Source organism: Nelusetta ayraudi, unplaced genomic scaffold, assembly GCF_046127955.1.
Source record: "Nelusetta ayraudi isolate G7.1 ecotype Tasmania unplaced genomic scaffold, CSIRO-AGI_Nayr_v1 ptg000026l, whole genome shotgun sequence".
Lineage (NCBI taxonomy): Eukaryota > Metazoa > Chordata > Actinopteri > Tetraodontiformes > Monacanthidae > Nelusetta > Nelusetta ayraudi.
The window spans coordinates 799,744-824,888 of NW_027466076.1; the positions used below are offsets into that span (position 1 = coordinate 799,744).

The following is a 25,145-nucleotide window of genomic DNA, read 5'->3' on the forward strand; positions in this document are numbered from 1 at the left end:
TACGCGCAAATATCGACTGTTTTGTCGCGTTTGGATGGCCGTTTGTGCGACGTGCGGCTAGTTTTCGCTCCCCTTCCTCCAGCTCCGAGGCGCAGGGATATGTGCTGTGCTGCGGCTGAGCTGAATGAGATTGAAGAAGAGTTCTTCTTGTTTTGTAGCTTCAGTTTCTGTGTTTTTACACATTTTTTTCTGAAACCAAACACAAAATACCGCAGGAAAACAGCGGCCGTGTGGGGAAGGAGTGTGCCGGACTGTTTGTACGCTGTTCTTCCACCGTGGATCGGCTTCTTACAGATATATATTTAATTAATCTAGAGGAGGACTGCTGCTGAGTAAGTGCACATTGGGGCTTTTTTTAATTTCATAACTTTAATTTTTCTCTCTTGCCAAACTTCACCTGCGGACAGCCCCGCGCCTCTATCCGAGTGTCGGCGGCTGTTTTGCGGGCAGGTGTGCGTGCTGGCAGCCGCTGTTTGGCTGCGTGCTGCTCTGTTTCCTCTGTGTTTCTGTGTGTTTAGCTGGTGTGTTTCTTATTCTAGGAGTTGATATTCTGGAGGACAAGGGGCCGATATAACTTAGAGCCACCGACGCCTGCTCGCTGTCAGAAATGTGAAAGATGGCGTCTTTCGGGACTGTTGGCTCGGCGGACGGCCGTGCTCGCACTTTTGTTGCCCTGCTCGCCGCATCGCCGCCGACGAGCTCATTTATTTATCTTTGATGTAAAGTTGATCAGCGTGGGCTCGTAGTAGTGGCGTTAGCCGGCGCGGCTAGCAGGATGGCTAAGCAGCCGCGCTAGCCGCTAAAGGAGCTAGCGCTATCCACTTGTTCTCTGTTAACATGTTCAGACGGAGCAATGTCGGATGTGGGGGTCGCTTTTGGATGGTTCTCGCCGTTTTTTTTCTCGAGCAACACCGTAGCCGGAGACTCGGGACCCCCGTTAATCCCAAAACCCGAAGCGATGCCGGGCGAAGCACATCCGATACGTTATTAACGGGGAGATGTTACGTACAGGCGGTTGGTTTTTGAGGGGGGGTGCTGCTAATAAGGAGGTTATAAAACATTTATTCCTCCGCCGAAACAAAAAAGAGAGAGAAAAACACGCGCATGCACACACACTCGCACACACATACACACTTTGGAGTGTTTGTGCTCCGGCAGCAGAAGCTCTCCGCGGCTCTCATCTTGACTAAAATAAAAAACCCTCCATTTTAGCTCGTTTTCTCGCCTTTTTTTTTCCGGGGGCCCTGTGCGGCGGCATGTGATGCTGATGGAAGTTTATCCCGACTACTTGGTGTCCCACCCAGGGAGCAATTACTCCAATTAACCGACAGCGTCCGCACGGCGCCCCGGTCACAGAGCCGGAGGAGCCCGGACGCTTTTTTAATCCAATTTTGGCATGTCGTTTTTTTTTTGTGCGTGTGTGTTTGTGGTGTATTTTTTTTTTTTTTTTTCCTTTTTCACGTAGCAGCATCGAATCAACTCTAAAGCAGCGTATTTTTTCCTCTCCTCATCAGTGACACATGGAGTTAGTCATGGAGGTCAGGCTCATGATATAACCTCTCCAGATCTCCGCGTTCACACATGACTGCGGTTTAATTCGGTTTCTGCTTCCTCTAACAGCAGTTCCCTGCACTCTTAGGATTCCTCTTCTTTTTTTCTTTTTTTTGGGATGAGAGGTTATGTTTCTAGTGTTTTTTTTTTAAATTTTTATTATTATTATTTTGTTCTTTCATTTACATGCAGGGTCCTTGTGACAGCATTTTTGTTTCTTTTCTTTTCTTTTTTTTTTTACTACATAACAGAAAAAAAGTTTTCCCGGTACTAAATGTGAAGCTTTCGTCATAATCATCATTTTGTTAAGAATAGTTTTTAAACTCGGACACTTTTTGGTTAGACTTTTTACGTTGTGCTTGTTTTGTCAAACAAAGACAATGGGCAAAAAAAGGAATTATGGAACCAGAATTTTTGTATGAATTTTGTTCTGATCATTCTGAAAGTTTCTGTTTAAAGAAAATCCACAAACTCTAATTACTTATCATTCACAGCCAAGAGACATTTTCTTACAAATGATTAGTTCTACCAATTACTCTGATGCCTCTGGGCTCACAGTATTTAATACTTACTTCTTTTTTTTTTTTACACGCATAAAATAAAACAGCAGTATAGCTGCAGTTCTCGCTGTCTCAGAGCTGGACTTCTCTCCCGCCCTCCTGCGTGTGTCAACTTCTCAGACTCTTTAAACGGCCCTCTGAAGTGACAGTGACATGTTGAGACTTTTGTGTGCCGGTATGTCATCAAACTCGCAGCTACACCACGTTTCGTAAAGCTTCCTCGTCCCCCTGACGCTGTTACTGCGTGACGGCAGCAGTACTACTGCGGCGTGACTTTGGAAAGGTTCTACCACATCACCTACCGATGTGTTTCCGTCACTTTTGACTGCAGTGCTGCGTCTCTGCTTCACCGTGTTCTACTGCCAGATGTCACCCTGCTGGTTGTGTAGTTTTGTGTGTTTTGTTGTAGTTTTACCGCATCAGGCTGACGCTTTGAAGCTACTTTTCCTTTATGAAGCATAGGATGCTGTTTGTATGTACTTTTACAGCTCAAAACGTATTTTGTTGCACTTTGACTACAGAAACCTTGGGCTGCTTTGTGTAGGGAGCAAAAGTGAAATAGCCCCGCTATGCAGACACTACTGTGACTTAATACAGCAGTACTTATAGTAGTTAGTAGTAATTATCGAGACTTGTGCCATTCGACAACTTTTGTCACTTGTAGCGCCTGCAGCTCTGGGCACTTGCGCTATTCCACTGCGGACGTCTTCCTGGGTGATTGTCGTCATTATGGAAGTTGTTGTGCACCTTGTATGACTGACTGACAGTGAGGGGCAAGAGATGGTGTTAAATGTTTAGTGTAGAAAGATGTTGTTTATCCCACATATTACCCTCAGCAAACATGAAGTGGTTGAGTATATGTGACACCAGACTGGTAATAAAGAGTGAATTAGTTTAGTTCACTGGATGTTTTGTAGTCCTTATGTCTGTTTTTGTAGTGCAGGACTAATATTTTGTTTATTAAAAAGTTATAAACTAGCATGCTACTTATAAAATGAAAAATACACAAATCAGATGAAGTCTTGCCTTAAATACTGAAGATTGTTAGAAAGTTCAGAAGGAGGAGTTTAGTTTTGTTGTTCGGAGGAATTCTTTTCGAGCTATTGGATAATTTGGCTCCAAACAAACATTGTAAAACAATGTTATATAAAACAAAAATATAAAACAACAAACAAAGTGATTGGCTGGCGGAACTCTTGACAGGTCCCAGGCTTCTTGGTAACACTGTGTCTTTGTCGTGTTCCACAGGGCAGCGCAGAGGGGTGGAGTCCAGTCCACAGCCAGGTGGTGAGTCCCACTTTCACTCGTCAAAATGAAAGTAAAGCAAAGTGTTGTGAAAGTGGCTCAGCTGAAGAGTCACTTGGCAGAGAAAAAGGGATGTTTACATTTTGAATGAAGTTTGAAAGGGGCGGGTGGAGGCGGGGCTTTGCCGCAGCTCAAACGGACCAATAGTGTTGCAGCTGCTTTAAACATGCAAATCAGATTTTGTTGGACATTTAATCTGCACGGAGAGTAAAGTCACAGTTCAGTATTCTAAGTACCAACTTTAAACTTGAATTTTCCAAAGTTGTTCCTGGTTGTCGCTGCTGTTGTCGCTGCTGCTGTGACTGTGAGCCAGGTAAGGCACGGCACTCTGCACAGTTCACTTTAGGCAATGGGGGAAAACATTGAAAGGCAACTTCAGTTCAGTCAAATAAAACTCAAGGAAAGTTGGAAAAGGGAACGAGGGTTAGAAAGGGTCAAAAATGCAAGTTGGACTGAAGAAGTGGCTTAGTTTGAAACAAAACACTAAGGGGTTTTTACTGGCAAAATAAATCTAGGCAGGTTTTTTTTTTTTTTATTAAAAAAAAAACAAAAAACAACTAACCTACATTACCCAGAATCCAGCTGGAGGTTCACTCAGGATATTTAACTTCCCCCGTCCACCTGCAAATCAACGCAGTTTACACTTTTACACAGTCAGTAAATTGAAGGAACTGAAGAATGAAATGCTCTGTGTCATGTGACCACTTTTATCCAACTGAGTCGGGTAAAAGTTTGCCTGTTTGGCTCCTCTTTGGGGTTGGCTTTAGTTTGAGAAGTTCAGTAAAAAGAAAGAAAAAAATCGTGCTATTGTGTGAATAGTGGAATGAAGCTTAGAATTAAGTTTTATTCAAGCTGCTTGAAGTCAAAGACGGCTGTTTAAAACAAAAATACAAAATCCCCATGTAAGGTTAAAAGCGACAAGTGACTTTCGCCTCTTTGAGGAAACTGTTTTCTAAAGCCACAATTAGCATTTGATTTAAACACAAATGTATTAAAGTATCAAAATGTGAAGGAAAAAAAAGTCACGTTATTTGTACTGCGTTCACTGAAGTCAGAAAAACTCTGTTTTAAATGATCCAAACTGGATGTTGGGGTCTGCTGCTGGAGAAAAGAAAAAACAGCAGCCAGTCAGTGAAGGACTAGATTTCTTTAAATTGATCCCACCCCCCCACCCCCCGCCCCCTGCTCCCATGTAACTCAAACACAACGGCCTCTGTGTGTCACACTAAAAATAAGCAAGGCAAAAGCCAATAATGGACTAAAAACAGCAATTGAGGCAGGAAATTTTTCCTGGAGGAATTTTATCAATGAAGCGCCAACTTTCAGACAGCCGCAGTGAAACGTCGCTTTTGTGTCTTTTTTTGTCCTCTGCAGCGGCACTTTAATGCTTCAGTTGGATGGTTTTCCTACTGGAGACGGTGTTAAGGTAAGAAAAAAAAACTACAAACAATTCTCTGTCCTCCTTTTCATTTGCTGTCAGATGAAACATTTTCTTGTCCTGCATCCTAAAGAAGTGACTTCCTGTGACCGTCAGCCTGCGGGTCTCGCCGCCCCTGTGCGGCTGCTGCTCCCGTTGCCATGGCGACGGCTGGGACCCCTGCCCTGATAATTCCAGCTGCACTGACTGTTTTACCTTCCTGCGTGTGTGTGTGTGCGTGTGCGCAGGCTGATCGATCGGCTGGCAGACTGACTGGATCCATGATGGAATTACAGACGTTACAGGAGGCTCTGAAGGTGGAGATCCAGATCCATCAGGTAGGCCTGCTGCTTTCAGGGCCACTGGGTCAGTGGGTCAGGAGGGACAGGGGAGGTGGAGGAGGAGGAGGACGGTGTTTTCACGAGCGCCAACCGCTCGCCCGCCCACTCGTTGCCCCTCAAACGATGCCCCGATCCGGGTCGAACCGCCGGGTAGGCGGCAAGTTTGAGTTTTTCATTTGATTTTTATCAGATTTCTTGGTTTTTAGGAACTGCCAAAAGTCAGCGACGCCCCTGCGTTTTCCCATTCCCATTCCCAACTTTTCCTTGTTCACCAGTTTCACCAATTGGATTGGAAAAAACAGAATTTGCCGACCAGTGTTTGGAGTTTCTGTGGCTTGTAGGCGGCCCGTCCCTATAAAGGCAAACTCTTGTGGTCTCAGGGGCGTCAGTGGCCAGCAAGACAGGAAGGTCACAGTGGGTGGTTTAAAAAAATAAAAAAATAAATAAAGTTAAAGCCTAACAAGCACATTTCTGCACAACTGTCTGAGCCAGTGTGCCACCCCCCACCCCACCTGAGTATTTTAGGCCTTTTTTCATACTGGAGACGGATCCCCCTGCTCTTCCCGGACACATGCATCAGAACCCTTGTTTACGTCCCCGAAGACACATTTACTTAATTGAGGATAAATTATTAATTTTGTTTTCACTTTCGCAATGCCGCCTCCTTGTTGCAGTTCCCAGCTTTGAACAGCAGGTGTCAGTGACGCTGCCGTGTTTGTGACTCGCTCTTTTTCTGTTGCTCTGCAGAAACTGGTGGCTCAGATGAAGCAGGACCCTCAGGTAAGCTGGCGGATGCTAACGCTGCTTAGCACCAGGGCCGTGGGGCTGGTTCCAGTCCAAATGTTTTAATACGATGCCAGTTTTCAGCACCGGTTCCAGAACCATACCTTGTTTTTATGCAACATGTTGGCAAAATGAATTTGAACACATTCCATTTTACTGCCGATTCGAATGAGGATTCCTTCCAAATACCATTAGTGGTATTCCTGTTTTGATCCACCTTAATGAAGTGCAGCAACCTTAGCATCTAATGGAAAACAAAGGTTTGCCAGCGTCTTTAGGTCACACCTCTATAATGTGAAAGCCAATCAGCAGCCACTTTAGGTCGTGATGTCAAACCATCATTGGCTCGCAGACGCTGAGAATTCTGGGACATTCTTGGATTTTCTTGCAATTTGGCAGCGAAAGATGTTTCATTTCTCGATATCGCACAGGATCTACGAGTATAATCAGGAGTATTTCACTCGGCGGTACAAAGTGTCAAAGTTCGGTTGTCACGTCCTAACCTGTGGATTTTGCCTCCTTTTTACTAAAGTCAATTCCGTTCTCGTTCAGAACGCAGATCTGAAGAAGCAGCTGCATGAACTCCAAGCCAAGATCACAGCACTCAGCGAGAAGCAGGTACACACGCACACACACACACACACTTCAAGGCTCTTCAAATTTCTAGCAGGTACATGAGAAAATGTTGGGCTTTAACAGATAAACAATTTTTTCCTCTTTTTTTTTTGTTGTTTGGTAAAAACGCTGATTTTCACTTGAGAGGTTTCACTGTCAGTGATGCTGAGGGGCTCGGGGGGAGGGATGCAGGGGTGTTGGGGGTGGGGGGATCAGTGCTGGTGCTACATTATGGCTCAGGAAACTCTGATGAGAGGGAGCAGGGGTGTGAAGTCCGCGTCGACCCTGAAGTGTCCTTGCCGCTCGCTCAGGACCCTGAACTCCACTCTGGAGCTTTCGGTATTGCAGCTCTTTGAAAATCTAGATTCCTTATTTAACTGCTGTCAACAAGCACCCTATTTTTATCTTCCCCGGCGCACGCACACACACACACACACACACACACAGAAACTTGTGCGTGTGTGTGTTTGTGTGTCGCACTCCAGGATGGGAACTTGGTGGGTTTTTTTGTACAACTTGGGGAAAATGAAAGAATGGGTGGAGACTGGTTTTGAGTCTCACGTGAGACTGGCTGACAGATTAAAGAGGCTTCAGAACGAGCGACGTGGTGGAACTGCTGCTTCTTCAAAGTGCTCGTAAGAACTGAAGAAAATCGAACAAACAAACGGTGCCAGCGAGTGCCCGGACTTCTCGGATGCAGAACCATCAGGCGGTCAGACCTGCTGTTCTTCTTCTCCCACTCTGAGAGACGAGCCAACGTCTCTCTGATGCGACTCCCTGTCTCAAAGCTGCCGCCCGACAAACGCAAGTCGAAGCGGCCGCACTTAAGCAGGAAATAAGTCCTCCTCTGTGAGCGAGGCCCTTCCAGACGAGGAGATGATGGCCGATAAAATGCCGCTCGATTAGCTGCGAGGGCGGCTGCGAGGGGGGCGGCGGAGGCGGCGGCGGTGGGTCAAACTGCCTGTGAGAGGCCGAGCGGCACTTGGTCTCGTCAGACCTCGGTACGTCTGCGTGTCACTGCATTAAGTTGCTATTTGACTTGAGAGTTGTGTGTTGCTAGGCAACATAGGGGCTTTATCTCAGCCAGCACCAGTTCATTCGCCAGCGCTGCCTGGCTTGTGTGTGCGCGTGTGTTCACAGTGGGTTATTGCACCAGATCTTTCTGCACACCTTGACGTCCCATGACTCCACATCGCCGTAACACCTCGCTGAAAATGTTCCCCGAACTCGTCGAGATTGCTCCGCGTCCTGCTGCTCGTCGTTTGCTTTGGTTACTCACTCGTTTTTCTCCTTTCTTCTCTACTCCTTCTCGTCCTCCTCGTGTAGAAAAAGGTGGTGGAGCAGCTGAGGAAGGAGCTGCTGGTGAAGCAGGAGCCCGAGGCCAAGCTGCAGCTGCATGTCCAAACTCCTCCAGTAGGCGGCGAGCTGAAGCCGGCCAACCTGCTGCAAGGCCAGCAGATACCTGGAGGACTGCAGCAGGTGGGAGCTCACGTACACACACACACACACACACACACGGGCACACTGTACCGTCTCCACCTCCAGTCTTTGTTCTGGTCATGAGACGAGACGAGATTAAACGTCGCGCCGCAGCGAACTTCATTTCACACTTGCTCAGCTCGGCGCTGGCGGTAAACAAAAGGGGCTCTGCTCCGTGTTGCTGCTTTGGGTCATTATTGTCTTCTGTTCTATTTTTCATCTGATCTTTGCTATGAAATCACTTGATCAAATTCCTTGAATCCAATTTGAAATGGCTTGTTTTTTTGAATGGTTAAAAGGCCATAAAATTAGTTTCTTGTGTGGAGAAGAAAGAGAGATGTTTGAATATTTAGATTAAATTTGACGGCAAACCCCGAACCAAACTTTATTTATTATATAATAAGTTGTCATTTATTATTATATAAGTTGTGTATGTATGTTTTGTGTGTGCAGACCCTGACGGTCACTCCGGTCCTCACCACCAAGACTCTACCTCTGGTGCTCAAAGCCGCCGCCACGCCCACCCTGCCCGGCTCGGTCCTGCCGCAGCGCCCGCCCACCGTCACCATGGTCACCACAGCCATCACCAAACCCGACTCGCAGAGTGCCCCCATCAACCTGCAGGTGGCCAGCAAGCTGACCAATCAGAGTGCGGAGCCCGTGCGACTGGTTTCCAAGAACGCCATGGTGGTAAGACGTCCGTTCTCCTCCGCCGCCGCTCCCCGATCCCTCCCCCCCACCTCCGCCACCACCCACCACCACCAACCTGCCCAACTCTGACTTACTGTTCAGTGTGTTGTTGTTCTGTAGCGCTGAGCAGAGCAACGCCACCGAGTGTTGGCCAGCAGAAGTGACTTTTTTCCCCCTCCCTGCTATAAGTAAGGAACAGGCTGAGGCACAATTGGGGGTCTCATACTGTACTCAGGAGGACCAGCAAAGGCCTGACAAGTAATGAGACCCTTCTGAATCGTAAAAACACCATCGTTCCTGGTCGACCTAGTATTTATTAATTGAGACACACAGCCAGGTCTTTTTTTGTTGGTACTGTAGGTGATGAGGGAGGTAAGAGAGCAGGACACCTGTAGATGTTACGGCGTTACAGCTTCAAACTATACTCTGTAACAGCAGCAGTCGTGTTGGCGTGACAGCATAACAAGATCAGACGTGCAAGCGAGCGGCCGTCGAGCGATGGCTGGCATGTAGCCAGATTCAGTCGGAGTAACAGCAGCAGAACTGTGGGCGAGCACAGTTACGGGCTGGTGTAACGCTGCTGCGTTATGGCTCTGCAGTTACGTCCTCCCGGTAACGTGCCGGCAAACCACGACAGTGTAGGGAAGCTACAAAAGCAGCCACAAGGAGCTCACTGGAGCGCACCTGGCCCATGTGACCAGCTGAACAGTACGATGCAGGTGTAACAGTGTAACAGTAGAACAGCAACAGAAACGTCAGTGTAACGGGTTAAAGAGCAGGGGGGATGCAACAACGTACGTGGTTAAGTGGACTGGTGTTGTGGTTGTAACCGAGACCACAGGCAGGAAGCGGTGCCGTGGCAGGAGAGGCACAGCTATAACGGTGTAACGGTGTAATGGTGTAACGGCAGCAGAAACCTCAGTGTAGTGGGAAAAGCAGCAGGCAGGATTGAGCAGTGTGCCAGCAGGAGGCGGTGAGACCGACCAGTGTTGTGGTCGTAACTGAGACCCTGCCATGTCGCGTGACATGGCAGGAGAGGTGTGGCTGTGACCGTCCCGCAGGCGTTACAGTGTAACAGCAGCAAAAACCTCACAGTAACGGGTAATGGAGCATGCAGGATGCAACCATATATTAGCAGAGGCCGGTGAGGCCGACTGGTGTTGTGGTTGTAACCGAGACCCTGCCAGGTAGCAGTGATGCGGCAGAAGAAGCATGGCTGTAACAGCCCCGTAGGTGTTACGGTGTAACAGCCGCAGAAAACTCTGTGTAACGGGTAAAAGAGCAGGCAAGATGCAACTGTATAACAGCAGGGGGCAGTTAACCCGACCGGTGTTGCGGTTGCAACGGAGACCCTACCAGAAATCGGCGTGGCGGCAGGAAAGGCGTGGTGGTAACGGCCCCATGGGCGTTACAGTGTAACGGTGTAACAGCAGCAGCAGCTTGGATCCACAATCTGCTGTGGTTTTGTCTCAGGTGCAGGCCACCGCCACCGGCCAGCCAATCAAAGTTCCTCAGTTTGTCCCTCCTCCTAGACTGACGCCTCGACCCACCTTTCAGCCACAGGTGCGTCCCTGGAAGCCCCGCCTTCGAACCCCTAACACCTCCCCTGCCTTCCAACCTCTCCTCGCCCTCCTTCTCCCTATCCCTCTCCCTCCACCCCCCTTCCTTCCTTCAGACCTGTGTGTGGCCCACGTGAGGTGATCCGCTCACTCACCAGCAGAGGGCAGGAGTGCGCCAAAGCAAACACTCATGCCTTGCTCGTGGCACTAAAACATTGTTTGCTCTGTGCTGCCTCTACTCATCTCTCCTCCTCCTTGTGCTTCCTTTATTTTCTGACTGACCTGTGGGCCGGTTGTTTTACAAGGTCTCCTGCCTGCGTGTGTCTGCGCGCGTGTGTGTGTATGTGTGTGTGTGTGTGTGTGTGTGTGTGTGTGTGAGTGTGAGTGGGTGCGGGTGTGTGCGACTGTTGTTACCTTGTTTTCCTGCAGCTTCTTGGTATTTTGTGTTTCTGGCTGTTGGTGTTTTGTTTTGTTGTTTTGTTTTTTGTTTTTTGAATCCTTTTGAGTGGAAACGTGCCGGTTGTTGTTGACCTGTGCTGAATAATGCTGCTGGGAGCTCTGGCTGGGTTTGATTCGCTGATAGAAGCAGACTGCAGCTTATCGGTGGGCTCGGCCACTTTGTATTTCTGACTGGCAGAGGTGCTGAAGAGAGCTGAGACGACGGTGTTGTGGCGTTGTGTCCGAGCCCGGTGCCTCCCGCTAGTCACTGACTCCTTCAAGCTCAGTCACGTTAAGGTTGCAGAGCTGCGTCACACTGCTGTTTGCTTTGTTTGCTGCATACGGATCGAAGTCCTCATCATCACTTTTGGAAATTTTGACTTTTTTTTCAGAATTTCAGAATTGCTGTACGTGCTAATATTGCTGTTACTTGGCTAGCTAGTTGGCAGTAGTGCGGAGTGACGCATACGAGCTTGTTCTTCATGTTGAGAAATGAGCTCGGCGTTTCTCCTTTGAGGGTCGAATTGAGTGATTCTTTGTTGTTGCTGTTTTGTTTTTGCCAAGTTTGCTGAATTTGTAATCAAAATGATCAAATTTGAAAAAAGGAAAAGTAGTGACACCAAATTCAGCAGAGCAGAAGAAAAACTCTAAATTAACTTTAGAAAGGGCAAAAAACTCCAAATTAAGTCCAAATTAAGCAAAAAAGAGTTTGCTTAACTCTTTTTTGCTTATGTTTCGTCGCATTGAATTCTGCAAGTTGGCCATGTTGGAACTCTTTTTTTGGCCAAATTAACTTTGATATTGTGCCAAGATTTTTTTTTTTTTTACTTAAAACATCCAGAAAATTGACCTGGAAAAGCAGGCGTGATGTTTCCCAAAGCTGGTGACTGCGTGAGGGGCAACTGGCAACGTCTCCCCCGTGTTGAGCGCTGGTGGCGGTGGGCCAAGTTCAACTGCAGCGTTCGAGAGAAGCCCGTAGCGTAGCTCCGTCTTTTTTCTCATCAAACTTTTCTGATTGGTCACTCTCACATCCGGTCCGTTCCGGCTGCCGGCGCGACAACAACAGCGAGGCGGCGAGGGGCGGAGCTTGGGCGGTTGCAGCAGTCAGAGCTCGACAGTGGCGTTACCCAGCAGCGTTGCCCCCCACCCCTCCCCCATCCCCCAACTCCGCTCCCACCGGCGCTCCCGCCCTGATTTGCTCTCTGTCGTCAGCAGGTCAGGCCCAAGCCAGCCGCGCCCGCCGCCATCCCCATCGCCCCCGCCCCTCCCCCGCCCATGATGGCGGCCCCCCAGCTGCTGCAGCGGCCGGTCATGCTGGCCACCAAGCTGACGTCCTCGCTGCCGTCGGCGGCGCCCATCCACCAGGTGCGCATCGTCAACGGCCAGCCCTGCGGCAAGCCCGGCGCCGCTCCGCTGGCGGGCATCGTCATCACCACGCCCGTGGCCGCCGGCCCCGCCCGCCTCGCCGGCCCGGCGGCACCGGTGCCCAACCCGGCCCCGGTCCCGGTTCCCGCCGCCATCTCGGTCCCCGTCCCCCTCCCCGCCGCCGTCTTGGTACCCGGCCCGACCCCGGCCCAGCCGATCCAGATCAGCAGCCTGACCGCCGAGCCCAAGGTGAGATGATTGCGATTGCCTCTTTTGCACACAGTCTCAGATGCTACTGGTCACTTTGTGGGCTATGTTGGGCATGTCTTGTTTTAACTGTGTACCTGTATTGTCTTTGACTTGTTTTTCTTTCCCTCTTCCCTCTTTTTACCCAAATTTGTGCTTTCACTTTGTTGTGTTCTGTTCAGTCCGCTATAAGCATCAACCTGCCAGGGGACGGCAGAAAACTGGAAACTAGCCTGTGGCTACAATCTGACATATTTACATGTGATGTTCATTAGTATGCGCTGTCCCTTTTTAACTAAATAAATAAAATAAAAATAAGATAAGAAGAGCCGCCGCCATCGGACCCACCGGCCTCGCTAAGCCCCGCCTCTTCCTCTCAGCAGACTGTTAAGGCAGCGAGCGGAGCCGAACTGAAGGTCGTGGTCAGCCCGCCCACCTCCTCCTCCTCCGCCTCCACCCCGCCCATATCTCCTCCTCCACCTCCTCTGCCACCCAGGCACAAGAGGGAGGACAACCCCGAGGTATGACGAGCATGCGGACATAAGCAGGCACACACTCACAAACGCAAATACAAACACGCAAGCACACTCACTGCTCTCCTCCTCCTGCAGAAACTGGCCTTCATGGTGTCTCTGGGCCTCGTCACACACGAACACTTGGAAGGTGAGAGTTTGAATGGCTGTACAAAGTCCCCCCCCCAAAAAAAAGAAAGAAAGAAAAAGAAAAAACTTTGGTGTGTGTGTTTTCCTGATGGCAGAAATTCAGAGTAAAAGACAAGAGAGGAAGAGGCGGACGACGGCCAACCCGGTGTACAGCGGCGCCGTCTTTGAACCCGAGGTACAAACACGACCTGCTGCGGCTGCGGGTGCTGCTTGCGCCAATCAGACATCTGTTTGCACCAAGTGCACTGAATGCCGGCAGCCACTCCCACGTCACGCTACGTTTCTCTGACTCGCTGCCGCTGCCTCCGCTTTGTGTTTCAGAGGAAAAAGAGCGCTGTGAGTTACCTGAACAGCCCTCTGCACCAGGGGACCCGGAAGAGAGGTCTGTATGAACCGCCGAGAAGTCGGCTACCCATAGAGCTAGACAGGCTAGACACTCGAGATAACCTTGTGCCAAAAGGTAAAAAGCCGTGGCAAGACGAAGCCCATCGGACCGAACAGAGGCTCCTCCCACTTTTTCTCCCCCCTCTCCCCACCGCTTCCCGTCGGCTTCAGCCAGCTTTCTCGCGCGCCAGGTTGACACGTCTCTGTCGGAACGCTTGCTCGCTGTCTCCTCCTGATTGGCCGAGGAAGTGGACAAGCATGCACGCACGCACGCACGCACGCACGCAAACAGCGACTAAAAACTAGGAACTTGTATTTGCCGCACCTGCGCTCCGACAAAGAAGTGCACAACTGGCTGACCTGTAGTTCATACTGGGAGTTCAGCAGGCACCTTAGCACAACTGTACTAAAAAAAAAAAAAATGCTAAAAGTGCAGAGCCTCAGGCTGGATTCCCACCACCCAGCTCTGACTGGCCCTCTTCCTCCAGCGATGACACCTGGAACACGACAAACGCTCGCGTGTAGTGTGTAGTACTTGTAATACTGTGGGACTGCATTGGGTGTTGTGGAAAAAAAAAAAATGAAGTCTTCAGTGAACAACCCAAGTCTGGTTGGCCCGGCATTTATCGTTCTGTGGAAACGGGAGCGCAGACAGGAGAACGGCGCTTCCTTTTGTACAGCTTGTGGGGTTTCCTATTCTAAGCATCTATTTCTGTTGCCCAATTGTCACCCACAAAAGGACCTGCATGGGCAAGCACAGTGAGGTCCGCGAGGGCATTCGCAGACAAGCATAGAAACAACCATTCTAAGACACAACAGACACGCACAGGTGATGCAGCTCAAGAGACAGGAGCCGTGCAAACACGGTGAACATCACCGTCAGACTCGCACGTGATTATTGCGAACACAAACAAAATGGTACGTGATTGTGGTAGCCAGCTGTAAGTGTGGATCCAGTCCGAGTGCACTCTGCAAGTGGAAGCTGCAACTAACCCCATTGTGTCTCCGCTTTACTGGACAATTTAACAACATTAATAAGACTAAACGGCGTCGACGCAGCTCGTCTATTAACAGGCAGCGACGGAGACTGAAGGGAAATTCAAAAGGCGACCCGCCCCCTCCCCCAGCAGCAGCTGCAGGGACTAAATTGAGAAGCCGAAAGAGTTTGAGTCTGAGGCAAAAGGACTATTGAGAGGTGAAGGATCAGGTTCAGATCTGGTTCAGATCCGGATCATCTTGTTCACACATATGTGGGTGTTTTCTCTTGTTTTTGCTTTCCCAAACGTGGCTGAAGACTCGACCCCAGGGGTTTTTTAAGACAACGCTGTTGTTTCAGAGGTCATAGCGCCACCACTTGGGTTTTGGGTGCACTTGACATCCACCTGACAGCCTGCCAATGTAGACCAGATTATTAGATTTTTTTTTTCAGAGATAAATCAATCTGCAGTTGTGTTTCCATTACATTTTCTCGCAAAATAAAAGTGATATTTCTAAAATTTTGACCAAGTACAAGTGCGATTTGTAGGCGTTCCCATCGAATGGTGCGAAGCGCATAAGCCGTAAATCTCGCTCTCGAGACCACGGCTTTTCAAAGCCCTTCCCCCTCACTTCCCTTACCAATGTTTAAATCTGCATTTTGTTTGCTGTCAACAATGTTTGATATATTTTGCTCTTTGATTACTTGTAAAAAAAATATTCAATCTCCTCCAATCGTAACGCGCCATTTTCACTTGAAGTGAACTGGTCACGTGACCCCGTACGTCACATCCGGTGACGTGTAAATGCGATCAAATTGTTTCCGTGACACTTTTGCGATATACCTCCGTATCGATACGTCTGAAAAAGCAACTCATGAGAGCGTGGAAACATTTTTTCCATATTCCAAGTTTAGTTGTTTCCATTACTTTTTTTTTTTTTGTTGTGATATTTAGATTTCGCGCAATTCTAATGGAAACGCAGCTATTGTCGGATTAGTTTTGAAACGATAAAAAAAAATAATAAAAAAAAATAGAACGCCCACACATGTGAGTGTCCCGCAACTTGGGGAGGGGGCGGAGCCTGGGCAGCGGGGCGCGGCTGCGGGCTCGCACCCGCCTGTGCTCGGCTCCGGTTCGCAGGGCGTCGGCCTCCTGCACTAACACTGCTGTCTGTGCTTCTGACTCCTCCCCCTCCTCCTCCTCCCCTCCCCCCGCCCCTCTCCCCCCGCCCCAAAACTCCCTGTCTCACGCTAGCCAACGAAGACTCCCTTTCCAAGGTATGTCATGCAGACTCTTTTCTTTTTGTTTCCTCCCCCCCTCCACCTCCTCCTCCCCCCCACCTCCTCCTCCTCCTCCTCTCCATCTTTCTTTTGTTTCTTTGTTTTTTCCGTCTTTTTGTCGTCTGTCTCATTTCACCCAGGTCGCCCACCCAAATACAGCAGCGTCCCGGAGCTGGGCAGCCTCACCCCGACCTCCCCCTCCAGCCCTGTCCACCCCCTCCCCCTGCCCAGCCCCAACTCTGGGGATGTAAGTAACGACTGGGGGGGGAGACGGGACGGGACGGCTCAGATGGTGGGGAAAGGCCGTCACACACCACTACCCCGGCGGCCCCGCAGCTCCCTCACTCACTCCCTACTCACTCACTCACTCACTCACTCACCCATTCACAACCCCTTCACCGGCCCTCTACACACACACACACACACACACACACCTCCATTAGTCTGTCGTCTCCATGTGACCCTCATCAGCCTCATCACACATGTAATTTTTTTTGTTTTGTTTGTTTGTTCGTTTCTTGTTGTCTCGACCTTCGAACTCAGCCTTACAAAGTGAACAGCGTCCTGTAGCCAACGGCATCCATTGAACAACCTGACTGCTCGCGCTCAGAAACACATCCTAACTCCTCCCGTGGCTCGATTAACACACATGGTCCATCAGACACTAAAACGTGGCCGACAATTTAAAAAAAAAAAAGAAAGAAAGAAAACGGACAAAAAAAAACAAAAAACAGACGGCGTCCACCTGCCCCCTTCCCTCTTCCCTTTGCCCCCCCCCCCCTCCCGCTCCTCCTGCCCCTCCCCCACCCCCACCACCACCACCACCACCACACACATGGACGGTGGCGCTCAGCCGGCCGGGGAAACTGATTGGTCCAATTCTTCCTCGCAGGGAGACATCCACGAGGATTTCTGCACTGTGTGCAGACGCAGTGGCCAGTTGCTCATGTGCGACACGTGTTCTCGTGTCTATCACCTGGACTGCCTGGATCCACCCCTGAAAACCATTCCTAAAGGCATGTGGATCTGTCCAAAATGTCAAGACCAGGTAACGGCAGCGACAGTCTAGGAGAGTAGAAGGGGGGAGTGGGGGAGGGAGGAGGAGGAGGAAGTGTCGGGGGAGGGGCCGGGGGCTAGCTCAGTCGGCTCAGGGCCCGGTAGCTGTGCTGTGACTGCAAATGGTTGGAAACAATTAAAAAACTAAAATAACTGAATGAATAAATAAAAGAAGGCAAAGAGAGCCGGACTGGACGTTGGGACTGTTCAATCCTTTGTAAGCGTAAAAACACGACGCACTCGGGTTTCTTTGTGCGTCTTGTCTCATCCGTCGTGTCGGTGCAGGTCGGCATCTCACCTCCATCCACTCCATTGCTTGTCACTGCTCGGCACCACCACAGGGTGGCGCCCTGGTTTTTGTTTCGTTTTTTTGTTCTCTTGTTTTTGTTGGTTTTTTTGTTGGTTTTGTTTGGAGGGGGTGGGGGTGGTCTCTGGGCTTCTGTTACAACTCTGAGATTCTCTCGACAGATCCTGAAGAAAGAGGAAGCCATTCCCTGGCCCGGCACGCTGGCCATCGTCCACTCCTACATCGCTTACAAAGAAGGTGCGTCTGAACCTCCCGCTCTTCGCCCAGACCACAGAAACTTTCGGCAGTGTCGCCAACTCTCTCTCTCTTTTTTTTTTTTTGCAGCTAAAGAAGAGGAGAAACAGAAGCTGATGAAGTGGAGTTCAGAGCTAAAATTGGAGCGAGAGCAGCTGGAGCTCCGAGTCAAGCAGCTCAGCAACTCCATAACGGTGAGGCTGCAGACCAGGCACCTTCCTGCTGAACCGACTCCGGGTTTATTCCAGGGGTGGGCAAACTGTTTGACTGGTGGGGCCACAGTGGGTTCTAAGATTTGACAAGAGGGGCCAAAGCAGGAGCGGATAGATGGAGTGTTTTGGGGACCCACCTCATAGGAGGAAACAATATATGATTGGATATGTAGAAAACTTGCTTTAATGTCAATTGAAAATGAACAAGATATCAAAAAATGATTGCCTTAGTCCGACTATGAAACGGACAACTCACGTGCATGTTAGACAATGTGATTGGAATTTGAATTTCTCCTTCGCCTTAGTCGGAGTATAATAGTAATAACTGGACAATGCATGTGCGCATGCGCCACAACCCAGCGCTAGCGTCTGTCCCCCGGAACAAAAACATTGAAGACACGAGCACCTTCAACGCGTGGCGCTACAACGAGTTTGTGTATATCTGAGGACACGACTGAGAACCTTTTTAGCTAATTTGTGGTGCTCTGTACAACAGAACAATGCTACTTCTCACCTGGAGTGGCGCTTGTTGTTACTTCCTGGAGGCTCTAAACGGCGTCACAAGTCGTACTGAATGTGACGGGCCATTCATTTCAATGGAGTTGCTAGCAGGCTCGTTAGCACAGACGGGAATTTTGGCTGCAGTACCTTGAGTGGCCACTGGAAAAAACTCTAACCTGGTATCTGGTTCTTATAATACAGTGGTGGGTAGACGTTTTGACTGGTGGGCCACAATGGGTTCAAAAATGTGACGGTATATATTATGGGATATATAGAAAACGTGCTTTTTATGTCAATTGAAAATGAACTAAAGCAAAGTTACAACAAAAGCTGTGTCTTTGAAGCCCCAAAGTATTTAGCTATTCATTGGAATTACTCTTAAGACACTGACTAATGGATGAAATACAACTATTTTACTCATTAATAATATAATTTCTTCAAGTTTGGTAGGCCAGATTAAAAAGCTTGACTGACATGACTGTTATAACACATCTACGGTTAGAACACTAACATATCTGTAACTTTCCATTGATTGCTGATGTAGACACACTTCTCTTCATCTGCACATTTCTAAAGTCGTGCTTGTCTTCTGGCAGAAATGCATGGAGACCAAAAACACCATCCTGGCCCGCCAGAAGGACATGCAACATTCCCTGGAGAAGGTCAAACACCTGATCCGCCTCATCCAGGCCTTCAACTTCAACCAGGTGGCGGCAGCGGAGCCGCAGCCGCAGGGGTCAGAGGTCAGAGTCCAAGACGGCGGTCAGACGGCAGCGGCGGCCGCGCCGGAGGAGGCCACAGCCGCCAAGGAGGCCCAGTCCGGTGGTGGCAGCGACAGCGCCGACAGGAACGACCAGCAGGGGGAGCAAGGAGCCGCGGGGAACAAGCAGCCGGCGGCGGTGCCGGTGCCGGTGCCGGTGCCGGTGGCGGCGGCGGCGGCGGCAGTAGAGGGAGAGGTTAGCCCCGCCCCCACTGCTGAGAGCAGCCCTGGGTCAGGGGCCGGCGCCAAAACTGAGGCCGCTGGAGGAGGCGGGGCCACGGAGAGCGGACCCCCGGCCGAGGGCGTGGCCGAGAGCCGGGCGGCGCCGGCCACTGATGGTTCTCCTGCCTCGGCGGCGGCGGCACCGGCAGTCACAACAGTGGCGGCGGCAGCGGCGCTCGCAGCCACCACCAACGGCACGACGGAGCCGGCCCGCTCCGACGGCAGCCCCACCCCCACCCCGGCCCCCAACGCCAACGCCGCCAACGCCAACTCTGAGAACAAGACGGCTGCTGTCAGCCCGCCAGAGACGGCGGACGAGAAGAAGCCGGAGGAGGAGATGACGTCCGACAGTGACGGCGGCGGCGGCGGCGGCGGCGGCGGTGGCGGCAGCAGCAGCAACAGCAAAACCTCAGAACCCTCCCAGCATTGTTTGCCAGCGCTGGTCAGCAGTTTGGACAACAAGAAGTAATGCTCTCTCTCTCTCCCTCTAGTGGCGGAAATTCAAACATATATATTAAAAAAAAAAAAAGAAAAGAAAAACCCAACAACAACAACGGGACGACGAAGAAGAAGAAGACTTTTGCTTGCACCGGGTGGCGGTGCCCTGAAGTTGCCAATCTGTATAAATGTTGTTTGTTTGCATTGTATTGTCGAGACTGTGTCAATGGTAGATATACAGCCCAAGTCACATGACTCTGGCGAGGGGGGGTGGGGGGGGGGTGGGGGGGGTGGGGGGGGAGGGGGGGTGTCAGCCAGCCAGCCTCGCGTCCCAGCGTCGTCATGCCAATTTTAGCGATAGAGGTCGGTGGTGGGAACGCCGAGGGAAGGGGGGGGAGGGGGGAGATTTAACTCATCATTATGATCATCATCATCTTCATCGTCATCATCATCATCATCATCATCATCACACCGGTGTGTGCCTGTTCCTGTTGGCCCCTTGTTGCAGTGCGGTGCGGAGGGCGTGCGGGGGAGGAGCTGGGGAGGGGGGCGGGGGGTGAGGGTGCTAGTCTGTGCAGCAGTGTTGTGACGGAGGAGAGAAGAAGAAGAAGAAGAATGGATCCCACGGACTCAGAGAGCAGAGGACAACTTTGAATTTCTGCCCCGCCCTCGACACCTCCTCCTCCTCCTCCTCCTCCTCCCCCTCCCACTCCCCCGCTTCGGCACGACCGCAGCCAATAGTTTTCTGCCTCTCTCTCTCAGTTACCCCACCCACCCCCACCTTTCAGCGCCAACCCTCCCTCCCTCATTGACAGCCGCCCCTCCGCGTCTCGTTTCAAAAGCCCCGCCCACTGCAGGCCCTCTCGGTTTATCTGGCTGTCACTTCCCGCAGCGTCGCACATCCAGAGCGCCACCTGGTGGAAATACTTAAAAGCGAGCGGGCGATCCCACCCCCTGTCCAGCCGGAACGTCTCCTCGCCCTCCCAGAGGAATTAACGCCGACGTTAGCTCCCCATTGGAGTGGGAGGGGGGGAAGGGCAGGGGGAGGGGCTTTGAGGCGCTGGAACCAACCGATGCGAGTCTCAGGTGTCGAGTGCTGCGAGAGCGGTGGCCGACTGAGGTGGGATCACTGCTCCTGTCAAGAGGGGCGACTGAAAACTGGAGTAGAACACACACACACACGCACCCGTCCAGTCTTTTTGCCCCCACCCCCCCCAGCCTTTAGTCAAGAGTCCTAATGCACCCCCCTACCCCCATCCACCCACTCCAGTGACCAAATGCCCCCTCCCCTCTCTTCCCCACCCACCACCCCCGACCTCGGGGCGAGGCGATTGGTCGGCCGCTCGGTCAGGTGTCCCAGTGGTGTCGGTCCAAGTGTTGTGATTGAGTTCATCATTCGTGAGTCAAGTGTGTCAACTGTGAGCACTAAATGTGAAATTGCAATATTGCAACATCAATACACACGTAAACGCACGCACGCACGCACGCACGCACACGCGCGTGCGCACACAAACAATATCTGGGGCTGTGTTTGTTCTTTTATAGGAAAAGATATTCAGGTCTTCCTAGTTCTTCAGAATAAGTGCTTTCTGTTCCTGAACCTGCTGAAACCACCATTACCCAACACACACACACACACACACACTGATGGAATCCAACTTTTTCCCCCCTCTCTTTGTTTTTTTTTTTGTTTGTTTTTAAAGTGGTGGTCTTTGCATCATTTGCATTTTTTATGTGGGGGGGGTGGCAAGCAAACAAACAAACAAAACTGAACTGCCAAAATAATTTTGTTGTGAACTTCAGCAGGGAAGAAGGTCGTTTACTGTGTGGAAAGATCAAATCATCCATGTGGGAGAACCAGAAGGCCCCGCACCCATACCTTCCCCCCAGGGTTGAGACGTCAGAGCTTCTTAAAACAATAAAACATCGGAGGGACCTTTTTTTAATTTTTACTTTTTTTAAAAAGAAAAAAGAAAAAACAAGGATTTTGTGAACCGGCTCGTTCAGACGGATCTCAAAAGGGACAATAATACCACAAATCCTGAGAGTTAAAGCACAAGCTTGCTGCATCACAAAGAAGTGCTGAAGAGCTTTTTTTGTATGTTGTTATGGAATTAAAACAGAGTATGCATCTCTTTGTCGTGATGTGACTTATCCCCACATTGCCAATATTTTTCTAGGAGGGAATCCAAAAAGAAAGAAGGAGAAAAAAAAAAAAAAAACTTTAGTCTGGAGTCTAGTTCTAGGGGTTCCTGGGCCCGGGGTCCCGTCCACAGGTCCTCGGTGGAGCTGATGGATGACGTTGTGGTTGGGTGGTTGGTTGGTCGGTCTGTTGGAGGGTGTGTCTTTGAGTGGCAGCTGACTTCTGGTTGGTTGGTCAGTTGGTTGGTTGGGAGCAGTGAGAACGACTCTGGTCTCTTCGATGGCGGTACCGGAACATCCTCCTATATCTGGTGCAACAGCGGAGGGCGGGAGCGTTGAGGCTTCAGGTTGTAGCTGCCCAAAATGGTATTCATCCCTCCCGCCTGCAGGCAAATAGATTTTAACAGCCAAATCCTCTTTGCACGCGCGTTGATCAGGGCTTTTCATTTGAAAGCCGGTTTGCTGTGACTGCGACTGAGTTTTCACAATGTGAAGCCAAAATATTCCCCATCAGCGCTGCAGCGTTAGCATGTGCTAGCGTGTGCCGGTGCTGTGAGTTTGGACCAAAGTCTTAATTGTAAATTGTAAAATTTATTGTAATTTTTTTTATATGTACAACACTTTCACGTTTATTATTATTTATTGCAAAGTATTAAGTTTGTGGCGACACACACCAGCTGTAGCCACCAGGGGGCAGTCAAGATATTTGACTTTTGGTTCAATTGCAGCAAAAGAAACCAATCAAACCGTTTGTAAATGTGTCAACACGTCGTGGTCACCGGGCCCATTCTGGAGGGCTGAATACGGTCTTGGGCAGCTACAGCAGGGGGCGCTATCCTCCAGGTCATATCATACGCGGCGGAGTTAACATATCGGGCACGGCCCGACCCCGGGGTTCCCACATCTGCGCCGCAAAACTGCCTTTGCTCGAGGTAAATGTGAAATTGCTGACGGGAGGTTGTGTGGGCGGGGAAGTGGAAAGGCGAGAGTCCTCTCCACTTCCGTTTCTTTTTATTTCATTTTTTTCTTTCGTTACCTTCCCTTCCTGTTGGCCTGCCGCCGCCACTCTCACCTCCACACGTTCTCCTTGGAACCAGGCCGAACTTGTGTTCCAGACATAGCTGGACCTTTCCCTCTGTACAGTAGGTACCTCGAGTGCCTTTCTTCAAACTGCAGATAATATTTGTCTCTTGACTTGCACTGTGACTTGTAGAACCCCCTTTCCCCAATCCCCCCATCCCCCCGCTCCACCCAGCCAATCTGTTCTCCAGTTAGCCCCCCCACCCACCCACCGAAGGCCCCCCCACCCCCGGAGCTCAGACCCGGTCCCTTCACCTCAGGCTGCCAGTAGTCAATGCAAGTTGAAGCTACACTGCATATTATGCCGTTTAGATTGACCACATAGTGTTTTCATTTTTTTTTCATTCTCGTCGTTTATCATATAGGAGTTGCCTTAAATGTGTTTAATTTCCTTTTTTTAATGATTTTTTTTGACATGTTGCTGAGGAGAAAACAAAAACAAACCAACCCGACGCAGGCTGTTTGGAAACTCCGAGGGTGATTGAAAAAAGAAAAAGAAACACTCTGAAGACGGATTGTCGTCGTCGTCGTCGTCGAGATCTCGTAAGCTCGTGTGACAGACAGCCAGTCGTTTTTTTGTGACGCACTTTTGGTTCGACCAGTATTAAGTATTGAAGAGTTGGCGGGGGGGGGGGGGAAAGACGCGGGAACGCAGCACAGAATTGCATTTTGATGGATTTCATGCTCAGTCTGGACTCCGGGTGGCTCGTCGCTTTTTCCTTTGACTCGTTCATCGCTGCATCTGTGCTGTAGTTCTTCTTCCGGATTTTCTTTTTTTTATCATTATTTTCAATTCTTCTTCTTCGCGGTGGGAAGAGTTTTGCTAAATCAGGTCATGTGAGCCGGAGCCTGTGTGCATTTGCAACGAACAAACAGAAGCTGCACCCCGACTTTGGGCCAACTTTGACCCTGTGAGCAGCTCTGGTGGGAACGCATGCCTTCTTATGCAAAATTTTTTATACAAGATTTATCACAACCGTTTTAATATGCATTTGTTTTATTGTTTTTTTCTCTCATTTTTTTATTGTTTATATGCGAAACTTAAGTCACCTTTCTCTTTTTTTGAACATTCTGGCATCCTGATGCCAAACGTGTGCAGTTCAGGCAGAACACCCGGCGCGCTGGCCATCCGGAACGTCAACATTTCTTCCTGACATTGTGTTTTCTTTTTAGGGGGGGGGGTTTGTTGTTTTTCTCAAGGAGGGAGCCACAAATTGAACTGCTCCTCCGTTTTCCATTCTGATCAGGCTGATGCGCCATGCTGAATGTTGGGATCCCAGCGTGGGAGTTCTTTGGGGGGTTTGGGGTGGGTGGAGGGTTTGTCCTTTGAGTCTTAAACGTCTAAAATTGTGTCATTGTGTTCTTCTAGATTAAAAAGTCATTGGTTCCTCTTCAGTAACGCTCCAAAAGTGAATTTATTCCAAAGAACACTGCAATTGTGCATTTTTCGTTTTGACGCCTTTTCTTTTCTTTTTTTAATTTTTGTGTTCTGTTGTTGAAAGTCGTGTCATGTGGTCGATGCATATCATTTTTGAAAAAAAGAAAAAAAATTTAATTTCTACATCAGCATTGGCGTGCACTCAGCGAGCTGGAGGAGGAGCACGGTGTTGGCAGCTGCTGGCGTTCCAGAAAGTCTTACAGTGCATCCAGTAGCCGGTTTCGGTCCGGCTCTAGTCCATGTGTCCAAAACGATCAAGTCATGATTGTGGCCTTGTAGTATTCCGTCAAAACATGACATGGACCCGCTCACCATGCATCCTGTCCAAGACCCAACTGTACACCTGAAGCTTCTTACCTCATCCACAAGCTGATTCCATTGGGGGTGTGTTGAGTGCAAAAAAAAAAAATAATATAAAAAAAAACAGAGGAGAAAAAAAAAGAATTTAAAAAAGAAAACAAAAGAAGTCTTTTTTTATCTTCCATTTGGTGAGATGCATTGTAGCGATATGAATAAAGAAAAAAAGTTCACCTGGTGTGCTGAATAATGTGTAAATTGGTTATTACACAATCTGAATATTTGTATAATTGTTTGTATTTTTTCATAATGATTTTGGAAAGGAATGTGTTTATTTTTTTGACTTCTGTTCCAGATGTGTCTTCTGTTGGCCTGACATTGTGACTGGTCTGGTGGGATTCTTACCTCTGTATTGAGCCTCTTCTGTGATGAATTCTTTGTATGCAGTGTTTAGGAAATACTGTAGGGAACATGGGGGAGGAGTTAATATTAGGAGCATTTGATCAATTTGTATTTATTTATTTTATCATTTTGTTAATAAATTGTGAAAAGCAGCACGCCTGCGCCTGTGCCTTTTATTTTGTGCTGCTGCTTTTGCGGTGGTCGCACAACCGGTAGTATCATCGCAACAAGGCCGCCGGGGCTCTGTTGTTGTTGCAGAAGAAATTGCATTTTGCATACGCAATTGCCTTAGTGGTTAGTTTAAAAACTTAACGTGTCTGATGCGTGGATTCGGAGTGCGACAGCTTGAGTAATGACAGTGACGTTAGCCTAACGTTAGCTCGCCCTAGCCTAGCATAGTAGTC

At 49.5% G+C, this 25,145-nt stretch overlaps 1 protein-coding gene across 12 annotated transcripts; it reads left to right on the forward strand.

Annotated features, from left to right (window-relative positions):
• phf21ab (PHD finger protein 21Ab) lies at positions 1-24,893 on the forward strand. 12 transcript variants are annotated; one of them, XM_076028652.1, is made up of 19 exons: positions 78-332; positions 3,360-3,398; positions 4,791-4,842; positions 5,082-5,171; positions 5,922-5,954; positions 6,510-6,575; positions 7,899-8,051; positions 8,505-8,741; positions 10,215-10,304; positions 11,954-12,352; positions 12,730-12,870; positions 12,961-13,012; positions 13,107-13,186; positions 13,333-13,471; positions 15,793-15,944; positions 16,545-16,700; positions 17,177-17,252; positions 17,340-17,443; positions 18,559-24,893. In XM_076028652.1, the coding sequence occupies exons 3-19, from the start codon at positions 4,801-4,803 to the stop codon at positions 19,411-19,413; spliced, it is 2,865 nt and encodes a 954-aa protein (XP_075884767.1). In that variant the 5' UTR covers positions 78-332; positions 3,360-3,398; positions 4,791-4,800; the 3' UTR covers positions 19,414-24,893. The 12 variants fall into 12 exon arrangements, with proteins under 12 accessions (XP_075884773.1, XP_075884767.1, XP_075884774.1 ...); XM_076028656.1 differs by having other exon boundaries at positions 80-332; positions 15,793-15,899; XM_076028657.1 differs by having other exon boundaries at positions 80-332; positions 13,333-13,393.
• Positions 24,894-25,145: the final 252 nt, after the last annotated feature.